The 18,021-nt window shown below is 45.3% G+C and overlaps 1 protein-coding gene across 2 annotated transcripts in view; it reads right to left on the minus strand.

Annotated features, from left to right (window-relative positions):
- The window catches only part of MARCHF7 (membrane associated ring-CH-type finger 7), a 263,235-nt gene that overhangs the window by 213,117 nt on the left and 32,097 nt on the right, over positions 1–18,021 (minus strand). For both annotated transcript variants that reach the window (XM_078681680.1, XM_078681681.1), the window contains exon 3: positions 9,338–9,484. In XM_078681680.1, coding sequence (XP_078537806.1) covers positions 9,338–9,484 — 147 coding nt within the window. The remainder of the gene's footprint in view (positions 1–9,337; positions 9,485–18,021) is intronic.

Genomic DNA, 18,021 nt, shown 5'->3' on the forward strand with positions numbered 1-18,021 from the left:
CGGTTTGGTACGTAAGGACGCACTAATGCTTGGAGATATTTAGGTGCAGTACCTGCTTTTCTTTTAAACATGTAGCTCAGGGCTTTGAACTTAATACGGTTCTCCACCCTGAGCCAATGGAGATCACGTAAGTGTCCAGAGATGCTGGAGGTTTTGGGGACCCTACAGAGCAATCTGGCAGCAGAATTCTGTATCAATTGCAGTCTGCGGACCACAGCCTTATTCGATCCAAGGTAGAGAATGTTGCCGTAGTCATGTCTTGACTTTTAAGTTCTTTGCCTTCAAGAAGGCCAAGAACTTAAAAGATTATTTGGTTCGGGCAGCACTACCTGCTCCTGCAGAAATGACCACAATTGACACACTATGGGGTTTGCCAAAGCTCACTGGGCATGTAAGATGTGGTAATTGTTCAATGTGTGAGAGCACTATAGAAGGCAAAGAGTTTGTTTACAGAGATTTGAAATACGAGCGTAGAGAATTCTCAAACTGTAATAGCTCCAATGCGATTTATGCTTTGTTTTGCCCTTACTCCATGATCTATATCGGACAAACTACACAAGGCACGAACAAGGATGTGCCAACATCGAAGCAGGATACGATGCAGAACTGCGAATGCTCCCCTGGTACAGCATTTCACAGAACAATCCCATACAGAAATGGATTTCAAATGGACTATCATTTGCCTGGTAAAACTCCCGAGCCGCGGGGGCAACCTGCAACAACTCATGAACAAAGAGGAACTGAGATGGATTTTGAAGACCAAAAGTCTTCATACAGGGTTGAATCGGACTGAGGATTGGACTTCACTGATTTAACACAATCTGTTTCTCCCTCTGCATGGATTCTTACTTAAGCCTGAAACATATTTGTACAAATTGGTTCTGAATAATTTCTTCACCTAATTCGGTGCACGTGTAAATGAAAAATGTAAGAAATGTGCAGGAAATTCATTTATTACGGAAAACTAGCTTTACGGTATGTCCTGAGTGAACGTGGCTCACTGGCATGCAATTTTTCGCCCTCCACTCGAATTTATTATCACTTGTTGTCACTCACCTAGTTATCACCCTGTATATTGTTTAATGGGCCGGGTGCCACTCTAAGATGGCCGACACCCGGCTTGCGCATCATAGCTTTGCCTTAGTCTTCACGTGACTACCGGCGTCACCATACCGCGTCATGGGTTTATTTCCCCAATCCAAAATGGCCGCCAAGTTTCGGCGCAATCTGATTGGTCCCCTTGCCCATGTGACTTGCCTTAACTCCTCACCGCGTCCCGCATTGCACGGAGACGCCGCGCTGATTACCGGTGCAAGCAAGAACCCCCATTGAGGCCTTGCTACCAGCTTTTCCAGGTAAGATTGGCCCCGGGCAACTTGCATACTTGGTAGAAGTAAAGTTGTTGACACCATTGGCACTTATGCCGCCCGTGTTCTTTCTTCCAGACCATGGTACCGTGACCATCCTTTTCGGGTAAGATAAAACTTCCCGCAACATGTGTTGTTTATGTTCACTTCGACTCTATTGCTATAGCCAATCATATGTCGCCCTTCCCTCCACAGACCATAGTACCGAGGGCACTCTTTTACGGTATGAGTATTTTCTGGAAACAACTTTAAATTGGGAAGTATTTTTCGCTACTATAGTTTTATTATTTATCTTCCCACTAGATTTATTTTGGCATCTGCTTCTAAGCAAAACTATCAAGTTTAAGGAATTTTCCTTTCAGAGTGCCACACTATTGGTAAGCGCAACCTCGCATAAGCGCATCCTCACATTTGACTCACTATGTCTGAGTGCACTGTTTGTTTGGCACGTCAGCTCGCTGCCACTTCACTCCGTATGTGCCCATTTTTGCACCAACCACAGTCACTTTCTGGACCATAGATACTCGGCGCCACTAGCCCTGTTCCTCGTTACTGTTTTCCACTGCCCATATTCTGCATGATCCACATCTCGTTGCCGGCTGCACCTTGGCATGGTATGAGTCATGCAATCTATGCACGCAGTTGTGGCAATGTTTTAATGACATGTCTCTATCTTTTTATGTCTCCTTTTCTTTTTACATGGTATTTATCCCCCTACCAGTGATACATTCGCAAATGTGTAACTTTAAGGCAATTACCCTCTGTCCTGAGGATGAACCTTTATTAAGTATGGTTCGAAACGTCGTCGACACATTACACTAAATGCAACGAATGTGTATATAATTTTTCTTGCATATGTGTATACTTTAGATTATCTGGTGTATGTCTTACTCTAATCAGATGTCTTGCTATTGCCTGTTATTGTGTATGTTGTATGTTCTTTCAGTGTGTTAGTCGGACACCGGACGGTGCCCCGTTTCTATCACACCCAGTGTTATATTTGTTATAGTATTATTTTTGTATCAGGGAAATAAATCGTCCGGCTGGACATTTCCCCAAAATATATTTCCATTTGGTTTATATTTATTTTTTCCTTTATTGGTTTGTTACTCTAAGGACCACTGTTCTTGACAATGTAGTCATGTCTTGAAGTAATAAGAGCATTGACCATGGTCTGAGTGGAGACAGGCAACATCCATAGAATCTTCTGGAGCCATTTAAGAATTGTGAAGCATAGTGCAGCTACTTTAACAGTTTGTTGGTGCATGGAAAGTGTGTTGTCCACGGTAACGCCCAGATTCCGGACGTGGCTGGTGAGTTCAGGGAGGTTTCCCATTTGGGTAGGCCAATGGGCAGGTCCCCAAAGGTCTTTTTGTTCGCCCAAGATGAGAACCTCAGTCTTGTCACCGTTCAATTTTAACTGGTTTTTGGTCATCCAGTTGGAGATATTGGTGAGACCTTGCTTGAGATGGGACGGGGCAAGCGGATTGGAGTCAGAGAGGGAGAAGATTATTTGGGAATCATCTGCGTAAGTAAACAGAGTCAATCCATCTTGATCAGCTATGTCCGCTAACGGTCTGATAAAGGTTGAATAGTAAAGGGCTCAAGATTGAGCCTTGGGGGACTCCATGTGAAGAGGTATACGTTTCTGAACAGGCTGAGGTAGACCTGATTTGGAACGTGCGATTATCTAGAAAGGAGATAATCCACTCCAATGCCGCGCCACAAATACCTGTATTTCTAAGTGTGTGTATTAGCCTTTTGTGCGAGATGGTGTCAAAAGCCGCACTCTGGTCTAGTGCGACTGACCATCATCCAAGAGTTTTCTGAGATTTTCGGTGACACCCAGTAATGTGGTCTCTGTGGAGTATCCTGGCCGAAACCCAGATTGGAAGGGGTGAAAAGTTATTGGTTTCGGTAAAGTGCGTAAGAGTTGAATGGACATGTCTTTCCAGAATCTTTGAAAAGGCAGGTAATAAGGAAATAGGTCTATAATTAGATAGTACCTCAGGGTCAGCCATAGGTTTTTTTAAGGAGGGGTGTGACCATCGCCTGTTTCCAGAGAGCAGGTACTGAGGTATTGAGAGTATTAAGAATCCCCTTCAGACGAGGAGTATCAAGTTGTTTTAGAATATTGATGGGGACGGGATTAGGAGAGCCTGATTTAATGTTTTCAAGGAGGATTTTGAATTCATCCATGCTCATGGGGGGCCAACAATCTAAGATGCCCATGGAAGCAGGGGAGGTGGCTTTATCATCTTGATTAGTGGTAATGATATTGTCCTCTAGAAAAGTTTGAGTGATATTGTCCGGGTTGGAATTGTTCATTTCTAAAATTATATTTCCAATTTTTCCATTGAAGAACTGGGCAAGATTATCACATCGCTGTTTATTTAAAGGTCGCGAAGTTGCGACTGTATGGGATCCAGCCAGTTCTTTAACCATAGTAAATAAAGTTTTAGAACGGTTGGTGGCATCCATTATAGTTTGATACATAAGCCGCTTTTGCTTTTATGAAGGTGGTATGATATTAATTTCTAGCCTTGACATATATAGCTTTTTGCTCAGGTGAGTAATGTTTGCGCCATTTCCTCTCAAGTGCTTTACATTTAGATTTTTCTGCTTTTAGTGAATCATTAAACCATGGTGCCGGGGGTCGATGGTTGTTGAGTTTTTTATTGGATACAGGCAGACAAAAGTCAACGGCGTTAGAAAGCCAGGTTTGTAGGGATTCGGCTGCAATTTCTATTTCATGACCCTCTGGAGGGGAATTTTCACCCAGAGCTTTGTTTAGAGCAGAGAGGTCAAGCTTTTTCCAATTCTTTCTCGGTGTCGTTTTGGGGGAAAAAGGACCAATGCCTGGGTCAGGGAGCTCAAGGGTAAATTTAGCTAAGAAGTGATCTGACCAGCATATAGGGATGGCAGGATAGCATACCACCTCGGAGAGACTAGAGAATATAGGGTCTAGTAAGTGTCCTGCTCTATGTGTCGGGACGGAATTGAGCAGCTTAATATTGAGAGCAGCAAGGTCAGTTATTAAGTTTATAAATGTATTATTGGATGGGTCTTCTAAATGAAGATTAAAAACCCCAATGAGCGAGAAGTTTTTGGAACTAATGTGAAACGGGGTGATGAAGTTGGAGAATGTGGTAGCCCACTGAGTAGGGTTTCCTGGAGGACAATAAACCAGCATTCCTGATAGAGTGAAGTTAGTTTGGGGTTAAAGTTAATTTAAAAACAGCAGCTTCACAATCAGGAATGTTTAATGGATCAAAGCTCCATTTCAAGTGGTTTTTATAAATGATCGCAATACCACCCCCTGATTTCAGTGCTCTATCTTTCCGCAAGATAGCGGAATTGGTGGGAAGAGCAGTAGCTATATCAGGGCCTGCGCTGTCATGCAGCCATGTTTCCGTTAGAAAGAGAGCATCTGGCTATTCTTCCAGAATCAGATTAAAGATGTCAAGTTTATGTTTGGGGAGTGAGCGACAATTTAAACTCAGAAACAAAAATTTATCAGCAATAGGAGCAGTGTGAGGAGTATGCGAAGAGCAATTTTTCGTGATGGGGGATATGGTTGGAAATTCAGGAGCGAAAAATTACAGTTAGAGCATGTAATGCTACCTGCATGTTTAGCCTCGAGTGTTACACATTCTTTCGGTCTAGAAGGACGAAAAGCCAACAGTTGTTCAGATGAGAATACCTGTATGTTGGGAGTTTTTGGAGTAGGGGTCCTGGCCCCTGGTCCCGGCCAGGCACGGACGGGTACAGACGGGCTAGTCTTTGGCTCGTCTTCCGCTCCACCACTGCGCGCATCCGCTGCGCGTGATGTCTAGCATGCCTTTAAAGTAAAGGACGGGCTCTGGGTCAGGTGACCGCTCGAGCACCGCCTCTCCCAATTGGCCCAATAGAATGGTCCCCTGGCGAAAAAGTACCGCCCTGTACCCTCCACAACAAACAAGCCTAGCGCTTGCCGTGGACCGGGGTTACAAGTGATGAAGTTTTGAGCTGCCAGTAAGTACAGAGATGTGCAATTTACTAAGTGCAATGAAGGAGTTTAAAATGTTAAAAACAGTTTGACTCACAAAACAGGTCGCGCTTCAGTCACAGTGAGCGCACGTCCGTTGTGAACCATTGTTTGCCCTGGAGATCAGAGTTCCTGCCTTTGGGACCTCTGACCTTAACAGTGGCACCATCAGTAACAAGAAAACAGGGGTGCCTCGCTCTTCTGGGCAGCACAGTCCTTGCTTTCTGCAAATTCCCGGTTATACTAGCAGTGAATAAGTCTAACAGAGAATACTACAAATTAGAGTAACAAAAATAGAACACTAGGAGGAGGAGCCTAGCCTGCAACCATGATGGCCGCCTGATCCCTCGGCTCCGCCGACCCTCTCGCTTTCCCTCCGAAGGGCTATTGATCCTGTCGGTTATCCTGTACCCACGCTGATGTTTCGGACTCGGGAGACTGTCCTGACTCCAACGGTGCGCTCCCCGGCGTGCTTACTGCAGCGGATGCAACGAAACGTTCTTGTTCCGTTCTGGGCATGATGGCGGTGTCCGGGTCTTTGTTCAGCGAGGGCGGCCGACCCTGAGTGCAACAGCCGCGCCCACTCACGACGGCGGCGGTCGGCTGGCGGAGAGCGGCTGCTGTACTGCTCTTCTCGCCGCAACGTTCCATCCCGCCCAGCTCACCTCCACGCTTGCAACACTGTTCCCGCGGCCAGTGCTACATTGTGTCCTTCCCCCAGCCGGTGGACGGCTTTTGATGCCTCTTTGTCTTCCAGCAACGCTGTGGGTGCCATCTTGGACCGCGCACTCGGCACTCGCATCTACAGACACTGGGCGGTATTACTGGTGTTTGTGGCAACTGGTGCCGCACCGCAAATGAGTGCGGTGTAATAACGGAGTGTGTGGCCCCTGGGCCCCCGATGTGGCTTGCTCTACGGAGTGCTGACCGACTGTCCACGATGGATGTCTATGGCCGGTGTTGGAGTCAGGCCTGTGTTTGTGTGCTCCGAGTGCGGGATGCTGCTGCATCTACCTCATCTGCGGCGTCTCTAACGCTAGACGATGTTCTGAGCGCTTTGAATACTTTGCGAGCTGCCTTATCTACCAATGCCCGGGACCTGGGGGACCGACTTGATGCCATTCTGTCCGCGGAGCCCCCGACTTGCCGTGTGAGTTTAAGTATACTGTGCACTTCGCCACACCCTGTGCTCGGCTGCCGAGATGTGCCTACCCAGATCTACGTGGACGCATTGGATGACCCAGCTGTGATATTGCCTGTCATGGTTGGGCTGCGGAGTGCGCTGTCTGGGCTGGTGCACTGGCTGGAGGATGGTTTTTGGACGCTATGCCGGGCAACTCCTTTGTGTACTACTGGCATGTTTCTCTGCCCTATCCTGGCTTTGTTATTCTTGTCTTGGCTGATTGCTCTTCGAGGGATGCTGTTGTGTACCTCCTTGTTTTGTTCAGCTGACGACCACGGGACATTGAGGTGGACGGACCTTGGTGGACAGAGCTCTTTATTGTGGTTGTCGTTTTGGCTGTTTTTACCATCCACGGGGGCTACGCTACGATGGTACCTCGTCGTCGTGCTCGATCGGAAGGGACAAGGTTGATGATGTTTTTTCTCCTTTTTTGCCTTCTGCTGCCTGTTTTGATTGGATACTGCTCGCTGGACTGGGGAGTTAGTCGTTGGTTTTGCTTTGGGTTCCGGAGCCGGGGGGGGGGGGGCGGCTGGGATTTAATGTGTTTATGGTTTTGTTTCCAACTGTTTAGCTCTCCTCCGATCTTCACCGATTCCCTTTTTCTTTTTACTAATTCTATATTTCGGGTACTCTTCGGGGCGACAGGCACGCTGCTGGGGGGGGGGTGGCCGTAGCCTCTGCATGCGTGTAGGGTGGGGGGACGGGGTTTTCTTTATTCCTTTTTGGTTTCTATGGGCCTTTTCTTCTTTTCTATATTCTTCTTTCCGCCTCTTTCCGGGTGGTGGGCGGGATCGATGCGGGGTGGGTAACGACTGGCAAGTGACGTGCTGTGGGACTGTTTATCCTTTTGTGTTATCTGTATGCCGCCATTTTGATTTAGTCTTACGGCTTGCTGGATCTCTGTTGGTGTGACTCGCCCGCTTCTGTCTTGGACAGATTGTATGGACTTCGATCCTCCTCAACTCCTATTTTTACGTTATACTATAAATTTAAAAAAGTAAACCTTCACTTATCCTACTTCTCGGTATCACTCATGTCCCTAGTGTAATACAGAATGCTTATATCTCGTTTTGATTTGTTACCGAGTCGCCGTTTCGATCACTGCTTTGACCTGCAAGATGTTGTGGCCGGCCGGATGGTTGTAGGCCCGTATTTGTTTGCCAATACTACGAAATAAAGGTTTTAAAAAAAAATAAAATAAAAATAGAACACTAGGAGCTGAAATGGAATAGCGAGCAAGAGTAATAAAGTATGATTAAGCGTGAATGCGAGTGACTACGCGAGAACGCGAGCCAAATTGCTGACAATAAGAGACAGTTTGCAATAGGGGAATGGGTTACATATGTATCGGTGTGCTCCACTCCTTCCTAGCAGTTATTACTCATCTTCAGCACCAATCGGGTGGAATATACGTAGAGAACACACGAAGACGTAGGATATTCCCAAGCCAGTCTTTGAAGAACTGACGGTGGTAAATGTGGACTTTTTTGGGGGAGCCAAGTGGTCCAAGCATGGCTGGCATTTTGATTATGTACACACTAGCGAGCGGCGTAGGGCCAATCACACTCCCAAAACCAGACAATGAAGGAGAGGATGAAGAGTATAGCGGATGGAGGAAGCAGCCACTGGTGCGCGGCACAAACTAGCAGGCTGAGAGGCCTAGTTGCTTGACTAAAAGGCGGGCAGGACTCTGGGGGAACTCTAGCACAAGCAGGAGCGGCTTGGAGTAGCCCTGCTTGTGTAACGCAGGTCCGAGGAGCTGCTTGGTGAGACTGGGCTTCCTTACCAACACCCCCTCCACCCCCCTCCATAAATCAGTGCTGCCAAGAAGTTTTCTAGGGTGACCGTTTAAATTGAGAAGCGCGCGAGCCCTCGTGGAGGGGGAGATGCCCAACAGGGCAGATGCCGCCCCCCCCCCCCCCCAACCCAATAAAGCAGTGCAGCCAGGAAGTTCAGGGCAGTGACTGGTTAAAGTGAGAAGCTCGCGAGGCACAAAAGAATCAAGGAAAGGCATCTCACGTGCCTGAAAGACCCTGATGGCCTGAGCAAGCCGAAGCGGGCTGACCCTGGAAGAGCCACTCTCGAAATGATCAAGTTCACTTCGCTGCAACACAAGGACATCTGGGGTTTTAAAGGATTATGGAGTCAGCACAATAACTGATCATTTTTAAAATTATTTTCAGCCAGCAAAGCTTGGCTATACCTCAGACATAACGATTGGGATAAGAAAGTAAGCATAATGTCCTTGTTACTCATCAGTAATCTTCATCCTTAAACCTTAACGTGCTCGTCACAGTCATTAATGTCTGCCCTTTCTTCCTAGAACTGCTCTTTTCAGTGTTGTATGTTCTGGGAGGATTATGGTTATGCTACGCTTTATGCCCTCCCCCCCTAGTGTGGGCGGACTCATAGCGGATTTACTTAAACTTGCTGGTTTTTGCCCCAGTCATGAGGTTGGATCCACCTCACATGTAATGACTGACAAGGATATCAAGGACAAAGGATAATTAAGATTAACTGTAATGACTAGGTTATTCTCTTCATTGGCTGATATGAGGTCATTTGACAGGAGGGAAATGTACTACTAAACAGGCAGTGCCATTAAAATGAATCCATGTTACCGAGACACTCGGCCTGGCTATGGAAAATAATTAAAGCATGTAATTACTTGAAAGATGCAAAGAATACTTTATTTTTTAAAACAGTTTCGTGTCGTGCAAAGCATTAGGAGAACTATAAAGCCAAGGAAAAATACCTTACCAATCTATTTCCAATCAGGTTTCCAGACCACGGACGTTGAAGGGATCCGGAATGCTCAGGAAGGGTAGCGCGCTTCCAGGGCGAATCAGAAATGTCCATTTCACCATACACCCAGTCTCTACGAGGAGCACCCGAAGAAGTGGAACTCTAAAATATAGTGTTTGTTTAAAAAAATTATCTAGAAGTTAGATAGAAGCATATGCACGTTAACAAAATCATATGTATGTATATAAACATTGCTTGCATTTCATTCCCAACAAGAGTAAATATCAGTGAATTAATTCATGGAAATATTGACACACCAATACATGCCAAACGTCGACAATCACTTTAGATAAGCTGTTAAACAATTTTGAAACATATGCCATTAAATATCCTGGGAAGAGTGCAAGTACGCTTTAGAAATGCAGAAACTGGACACAATCAGACAATAGCCCTTTCAGGTGGTTCTAGCATGGCTGCCATCGGTCAGTCTGCAGTGTCTGACTTTAAAACTACCTGCATTACATACCTTCCCGTACATTCATTGGCCTAAAGTCCACTAGAGGTGAGCCTTAGTGTGCGTACATTGTATGGTCTGGGCTCTACATGTTATGGGTGCTACCAATATGAATACACCCCTTTAGTAAGGAGAAGAAAGTCTCCACATAAACAGTAACAGCTTATCATAGGTGCAGGAACACTGTAACCCCTGACCAGGCAACAAACTACCACCCTACAATACCCTACAAATTCATGAAAGTTCACTGTAAATGTGGTGCTAGCAGCAGACAGAACACAACTTGACAGACGAGAACCAGCTCTTATCCCAACTGCCGGCCTGGATTTGGAAATGCCTGGTAAATCCAATTCACCCTGAATGGAGGCTCATTTGGATTTTAAATAAAGTTCATACTTATGGGGACACTGGAGGCAAGCCAGAGCCAAATAAAGTAGGGGAAATAATGGCCCTATCACACCAACAGTTTGTATTTAGTCCAGACTAGACAAGACCACTACCCAGAGTTGACATTTTCCAAGGCTAGGACTTGCTGGCAGCAGATTACACCTTCAGGATAGGACCCACCTATTTTCTGGAAAAAAGCAGGTCTGCTGCATCTCGACTTGGAGGAAGAAGCTACACTAACCAGTAATAGGCAATGATCAGGTTACTCACCAAGAGCAAGGCTAGGCAACAGAGGTCAATGGGCTTAGGTCAGATCAGCTCTTGGGTCCCTAGGAGTGCTCTGCCCTTCAACCTCAGCTCCCATATACTTCGGGGGCCTGGCTGGGGATGCATATGCAGGGGCAATGGATCCTAACGAAAGCCACTATAAAAAATTGCTACTCCTCAACTTCAAACCAAAATCCCCCTACCCAAATAACTAGGATCACAACCGGTAAAGTCAATAAAGCCCCCCATTGTTCCAGTGGTAAAATTAAATGGTGACCCAGGAGTTGGATTGAGAACAGAAGCCTAAAGTCACTGGAGTCTAAAAACCAGTATAATGGTTAACCGGGTGTTTAGATTTTGACAAGGACCAGATGTATTAGCGAGACAATACTCATAAGGATATGTGCTTGATGAGCGACACCTATAAATTAACCTTTTTCCATCTTATTTCTAGTAAGTGCTGGGAATGAGCGATTGATTTAAGAATATCTGTAAGATTTCGATTGTTTGGCTTATGATAATACTTCGCTTATGCTATGATGTGGCCACCTGATCTTCGACTGCATAGGCAAGCATGTGCAACTACGACTGCATTCCCTGTGATTTTTAGGTCAAAGCCTACCAGACAGCCCTGCTGCCTGGTTGCAGAGAGATACTGAGGACATGAGGAAACCTTCCCTAGGAATGCACTGCATCCACTGCTTACCATTGGCTTTGAGCTCGGTAACTCACACTGTCTTGCCATATTTGTTTTAAAACGATCCTGTGGAGCGTAGCCTGTTTAATACCTCTGAGACTGGCGGCTTGCATGCCTCCACGAATGCTCGCTTTCTGGGAACCCTTTTTCGTGTGGTATTCCATGGAAGACATTTTCTGCCACCTATCTTTCTGCTTGACTGATTTACTTATTTTTGCGACTAACCTCATGTGCTGTGATGAGCAATGTTCTGTCTACAAGCTTGTTTAGGTTTGTCGGCGCTTTTTACTTATAGCATGATTTTCCTCAATTTCACGCCCATGCCAAAGGAAATGGAAATGGGGGTGAGCGGGGTGCTGAAGCCCCTTCAAAGTAAACGTGCTGGAGTTCAAAAGCGAATGAGCAATAAAACAAGCCTTTAAAGTTTGTTTTTATCTGGTCACATTTGCTGTGCAAAGGCAGAGGTCAAATGCTAGGCTCCGGCTTCTCAGATTGGGGTTTACCTTTCTTTTTCTGACTGTAAAGCGGGAGGATTTATAGGAGGGACAATATTACTGGGACCAGCTGCCACATGCTATTTTTTCTAGCATACAATTTAAATGCCAGTAAATGAACTGTACAAATATTTCAGAATTAGGAAAGCACAAATTAAGCAATTTTTTGTAATTCTGAAGTGAGGTGAAAACATTTTAATACAATCAGAACAAATCAATACACTAGGTGATGCAGATTACCACACATTTGTGCTCTGTATACATTCGATCAGTAAAACTATACTAGCACAGACATACAAAAGTAATTTCCATTGATAATGAGGTGTCTAATGGCAGTGCAATACCGCACCATGCATACTCCACAACGCTAACTTTAAGCCATGCTGAACAGCAGCCACGTTGATTAACAAATTGGATACACATGGAAAACACATTGGCAAAGACCTATTGGCTTTACCAGTGCTTATTTCTCAGACAGCCCCAATCACAGAATGGTAATGTGGAAACATAGAAGAGAACCACCCTGAGCTCATCATGTTCACATTATTAGGCAGGCAAACCAGAAGATCCCGCATGTAACAAGTAGCCGCAATTAATGGGTATGCAGCCTTTATTCTGCTATGTTGATCCCACAGGACATTACCACAGAGGCTTTTTTTTGGTACTTTACTGTGCATGTTTAGGTCTCGCCTGTCGATGCGCATGCGCATCGAGCAAGCGAGACTATAGGGGCTCATCGACTCTTTATCTAACTTGCAAGGAATCGTGGCGATTCCTTGCAGTGCCCGTGACTTTTAAGCTCAATGCGCATGTGCATTGAGCTTAAAAGCGCGTGCACAGCCGCCCGCATTCCTCCGACACCTTTGAAGTGAAGCTTAGCTTCACTTCAAAGGCCCGGCTTCTTCACACCCACATGCCGCTCTGCCCCGCTCCGCCCCCTCCCCCGAGTCATCCTGCCTGCCCCTTCCCGCCGTGTCGCATTTCTCCTCCCCCCTCCCCTCTCTTCCCTCCGTCTTGTTTATTTTACCCGCTCTGGCCCCTCGCATTTCTCCTCCCCCCTCCCCTCTCTTCCCTCCGTCTTGTTTCGCATGTACCCCCTCCTTTATCCCAATCCCTCTCAGCAGTTTCCCTTTTAGCAGCTCTCGTCTTTACTCGCACCCGCCTCCCACACCGCGGACGCTTCCATCTCGCGTGCACCTACTCCCTTCTTCCATTTCCTTTTAGCAGTTTTATTTCCACCAGCTCCCCTGTCTTTACTTGCACCCGCCTCCCACACAGCGGACGCTACCATCTCGCATGCACCTACTCCCTTCTTCCATTTCATTTTAGCAGTTTTATTTCCACCAGCTGCCCTGTCTTTACTTGCACCCGCCTCCCACACAGCGGACGCTTCCACCCGCCCACTGCCCCTGCGTCCATCCAGACAGAGGCCATTTACACCCGCTGCCACCGTTTTAGCACTGTCAAAGTTTAAATATTTTAAAGTTTTAAAATTATAAAGTCTTAAAATAAACATTTATTTAAAGACGCATTTTAGACGAGAGCGTGTGAGTGTATATGTGCGTGAGCATGCCTCAGTGCCTTTAGTTGCACCCACCTCCCACACATCTGACGCTTCCACCCGCCCACTGCCCCGTTTACTTTGTGTACTCCCCCACAGAGGACATGCCCACCCACTGCCACCGTCTTAGCAATGTAAAAGTTTGCATTTATTAAAGGGCTAAAATAAATTTTTTATTAAAGTCGCATGACAGACAAGAGAGTGTTTGTATATATGTGCGGGAGCATGTGTCCATGCCTTTATTTGAACCCGCCTCCCACACAGCGTACGCTTCACATGCCCACTAACCACGTTTAGTATGTGTACTCCCACACAGAGGGCATTCCCACATGCTGCCACCGTATTAGCACTTTAAAATGTTGCATTTTTTGAAGGATTAAAATAAATGTTTCATTAAAGTCGCTTCACAGACAAGAGCGTGTGCGTGTATATGTGCGGGAGCATGCCTCCATGCATGTGTGTTTGAGTGTGAATATGTGTAGGTATGTAGGAGTGCCTGCATATGTGTGCTTGTTTATGTGTGTGTAAATTGCTAATGCCCTATATGTTTGTGCATGCTTTTTTTGTGTGTATATTTATGTGCGTGTGTAAGTTTGTATGTGCTGGTCGCTGCATGCATGTGTAGTTGCATACATCAGTGTATACGGCTGCAAGTGGATGGGTTTCCAAAGGTGTGCCTGGTCTGTGTTTGCACGTTTTTTTTTCATCTGTGCTTGCGCGTTTGTATGTCTCTGTGCATCGGTGAATTTAGAAGTTTTATTTAATTGCAATTAAGTCTCTGGGGTGGATGAAATTTTTTTTTTTTTTACTAAAACCGAGAGGTGTGACAATAACTAACGGCGCATAATGAAGAACCCAATGCAGGGAAATCTCTACAAGCTTTAAAAGTTTACACTAAATTAATACATCTAATTATTTTGCTACGTATTTTGAGACAAATATAACATCTATCCCTTCTTACATGCAAACCACCAACATTTCACTTGGTAGCGAAACAAACGTACCGAAACAAACGTACAAGATTGAAGGGATTCAACCTATAACCTGTAAAGATCGCTTTTCAGGATACAGCCTGGAATTATTTCGCACTACTCCTTTACATTTGTGTACAAGTACACAAGGGAAGCACAGTTCATTTTCATACATGCCCAATTATATTACATGTGGTTTGAAAACTCAACAGGGCTTAGTATGCTTGTTCCACAATATATAGAGCGCGTGCATTAAGGAATTCTGTTTGCGAGGTGCAAGGTAATTTTCAAAAAACAAGCGCTTTTATTACATTAAGTATTTACTGAAGGGAAAAACATTTGCGTGGTTGTGCATTTTGTTACAGAAATACCGGTTCTACACTCTGTTGGTACACATCTGTGTCGTTTTTTTTCATTTTCTCTGCTACAATTATTAATTAGCAAGTGTTACTTTGGAACCGACAACTGGCGCCACTGGGGACAAGGCAGACAGAGCCATTCTTATGGGGGTACCCCCTCCCTTCTCCCTTAGCAGCATGTGCATCCGCCTTCTCCAGCTCTTCTGCTTGAAACAGACAACAGGCGCCAGTGGGCAACAACATAGACAGAGGCATCCTGCTTGACGATGGGTTTGTCAATTACGTGTTAACACTAAACCGACCCGAGGAGCCAGGAGAGCACAAGCTCTCTCTCTACACATCGCTCTCTCGAACTCTCTCTCCACACACCTCTCTCTCTCTCTTTCTCTACACACCTCTCTCTCTCTATATGCATCTCTCTCTCTCTATATGCATATCTTTCTCTCTCTACACACCTCGCGTACTCTTACTATCTCTCTCTCTCTCTACACACCTCTCTCGCACTCTCTCTCTACACAACTTTTATTTAAGTATTATTTTAAAAAAAGCCATTGTTATTTGTAATATCAATATATCCAAGTCTCACATAAATACAACACATATTGCATTACAAATACTATAGGTGTCACATTTGCTATTGGCATTGTGAATGACAAAGCTATTAATTTTGCTATTATTTTTATAATTGTATGGCTAGTGTTGACTAGACTTTGAAGCGCTAGAAGGCCTGCTTTGCACTACTTGGGAACCCAAGGCTCGAGTAACCAGACTTTTGTTGTTTTTCTTCCCGGGGATTGGGTTGCAGCGTGTGAGGTGGGACGCCAAAGAATGAGGAGCTTTCTCGTGTTCAACCACTCCGCTCTGCGAGTTTTAACTGCATCAGTGACTGGAGAAGCCTCGCCCGCGGTCTGAGTCAAAATAAACATCGCCCTTTCACTTTCCTATATTATATTTTGTTAAAAAAGCGTCCATACACGGTTTGCAAACTTCTCACAATTTCCGGTCTCCTTCCCATGCCCCAAATAAAACACAGGGAAACTGTGCTGTTCGTCATTGCAGAACGTTTTATCAACAATAAGTTTTTATATGTATCCAACCAGAGACATTTTGGTATGTTGCATCTTTGACCAAGTCCATATGGAGCAATCGTCCTGGCAAGACTGACATCCCAGAGACCAGGGACCCAGGTCAGCTGTGAAACAGCATCCCCCACTCTGCCTCATTCCGCCTCACTCCACCTCACTGTTCCTTACGGTGCCTCATTCCACCTTATTGTGCCCCAGGCTCTGTACATGGGCTCAGCTGTGTAACAGCATTACCCATTCTGCCGCAGTGCCACATCATTATTTGCAACATAATTACACTGCACTCCATGCAACTTACACTCCAAATACCACTCAGTGCCACATAATTACAAGCCACATAATTACACTGCGCTCAATGCAACATAAATACACTCCACATAATACCACTCCGTACCACATAATTACACGCCACATACTTACTCTACTCAATGCAACATAAATACACTTCATATAATACCACTGAGTGCCACATAACTACACCATATAATTACACTCTCCTCAATGCAACATACACTCCACACAATACCACTCAGTGCCACATCATTATTTACAACATAATTACACTGCACTCAATGCAACATACACTCCAAATACCACTCAGTGCTGATCTGCTGCTCTCTTCCATCCCACCTCCTCTTTAACTCCCTGTTCTCTTCTCCTGTGCTGATCTGCTGCTCTCTTTCACCCTGCATCCTTCTTTAACTCCCTGTTCTTTTCTCCCGTGCTGATCTGCTGATCTGCTGCTCTCTTTTACCCCGCCCCTTTTTCAAATCCCTGTTCTCTTCTCCTGTGGTGATCTGCTGTTATCTTCCACCCGCCTCCTTCTTTAACTCCCTGTTCTATTCTCCTGTGCTGATCTGCTGCTCTCTTCCACCCCACCGCCTTCTTTAACTCCCTTTTCTCTTCTCCTGTGCTGATCTGCTGCTCTCTTCCACCTGCCTCCTTCTTTAACTCCCAGTTCTCTTCTCCTGGGCCGATCTGCTGTTCTCTTCCACCCGCATCCTTATTTAACTCCCTGTTCTCTTGTCCTGTGCTGATCTGCTGCTCTCTTCCACCCTGCATCCATCTTTAACTCCCTGTTCTTTTCTCCCGGGGCTGATCTGCTGCTCTCTTCCACCCCGCCCCCTTCTCCAACTCCCTGTTCTTTTCTTCTGTGCAGATCTGCTGCTCTCTTCCACATGTATCCTTCTCCTACCGCACACACACATACATACAACCACGCACACACACACACATACAACCACGCACACACACACATAACCACACAAACACACACAACCACACCACGCACACAACCACACAAAAAAAACAACCACACAAAAAACCAACCACACACACAACCGCACACCGCACACACACAACCGCACACAACCACACACACACACACACACACCACACACCACACACATCAATCTGTCGCCCTCACTCTATCTATCTATATGTCGCACTCACTCTATCGATCGCACTCACTCTATCTATTGCCCACACTATCGCCCTCACTCTGTATCTATTTATCAATATATCGATCTATTTGCCTCACTCTATCTATCGCCCTCACTCTAGTTATCTATCTCTCTCTCTATATCTATCTATATATTTCTATCTATCTATCTATCTATCTCTATCTCTCTATCTATCACCCTCACTCTATCTATTTATCTATCTATCTATTGCCCTCACTCTATCGCACCACCACAGCATCACTCAGGGAAATGCAATAGGTCTCGCAGCATTAGAGTTTGTGCTTTTAGAATTGTTTATGGGGTTTTTTTTTAAATCTTTAGCATTTTTGTTTCCTGTAGGCAATGCTAAAGAATTACAAAGAAAAAAAAGCCATAAACAAATCTAAAAGCTCTAACTCAAATGCTCCGAGACCTATTGCACTGTGTGAGGGTGAGGGGTTGAGGGTGAATGCAATAGGTCTCGCATTAGGAAAGTTTGACCTATTGGTATTGTAAATGACACATTTTGTATTTATGTGGCATTGCCTACAGGAAACAAAAATGCTAAAGATTTAAAAAAAAAAAACCCATAAACAATTCTAAAAGCACAAACTCTAATGCTGCGAGACCTATTGCATTTCCAATGCTTGTTTTTTTTTTTATTTCAATGCCATTTAATAAAGGGGAATTTAAGGTTATGGGATGGGTATAGGTTTTAAGGGTTTGTTATGGGGTGCACAGTGTTGTAATCCATTATGTCATTTCAGACGTTTCAGTGATGTGATCAATGATGTCATAGAACATGTCATGAGTGATGCGATATGCGAGGTAATTAGCAGAAAAATGTTGATCCCCGTGCAGTTGGATGCAGGGTCTGGCCTTCGGGGGTAGGCCTTGAGCCCAACCCTCATGCCGTACATGC

Source organism: Lissotriton helveticus, chromosome 3_1, assembly GCF_964261635.1.
Source record: "Lissotriton helveticus chromosome 3_1, aLisHel1.1, whole genome shotgun sequence".
In the NCBI taxonomy this organism is placed as follows: domain Eukaryota; kingdom Metazoa; phylum Chordata; class Amphibia; order Caudata; family Salamandridae; genus Lissotriton; species Lissotriton helveticus.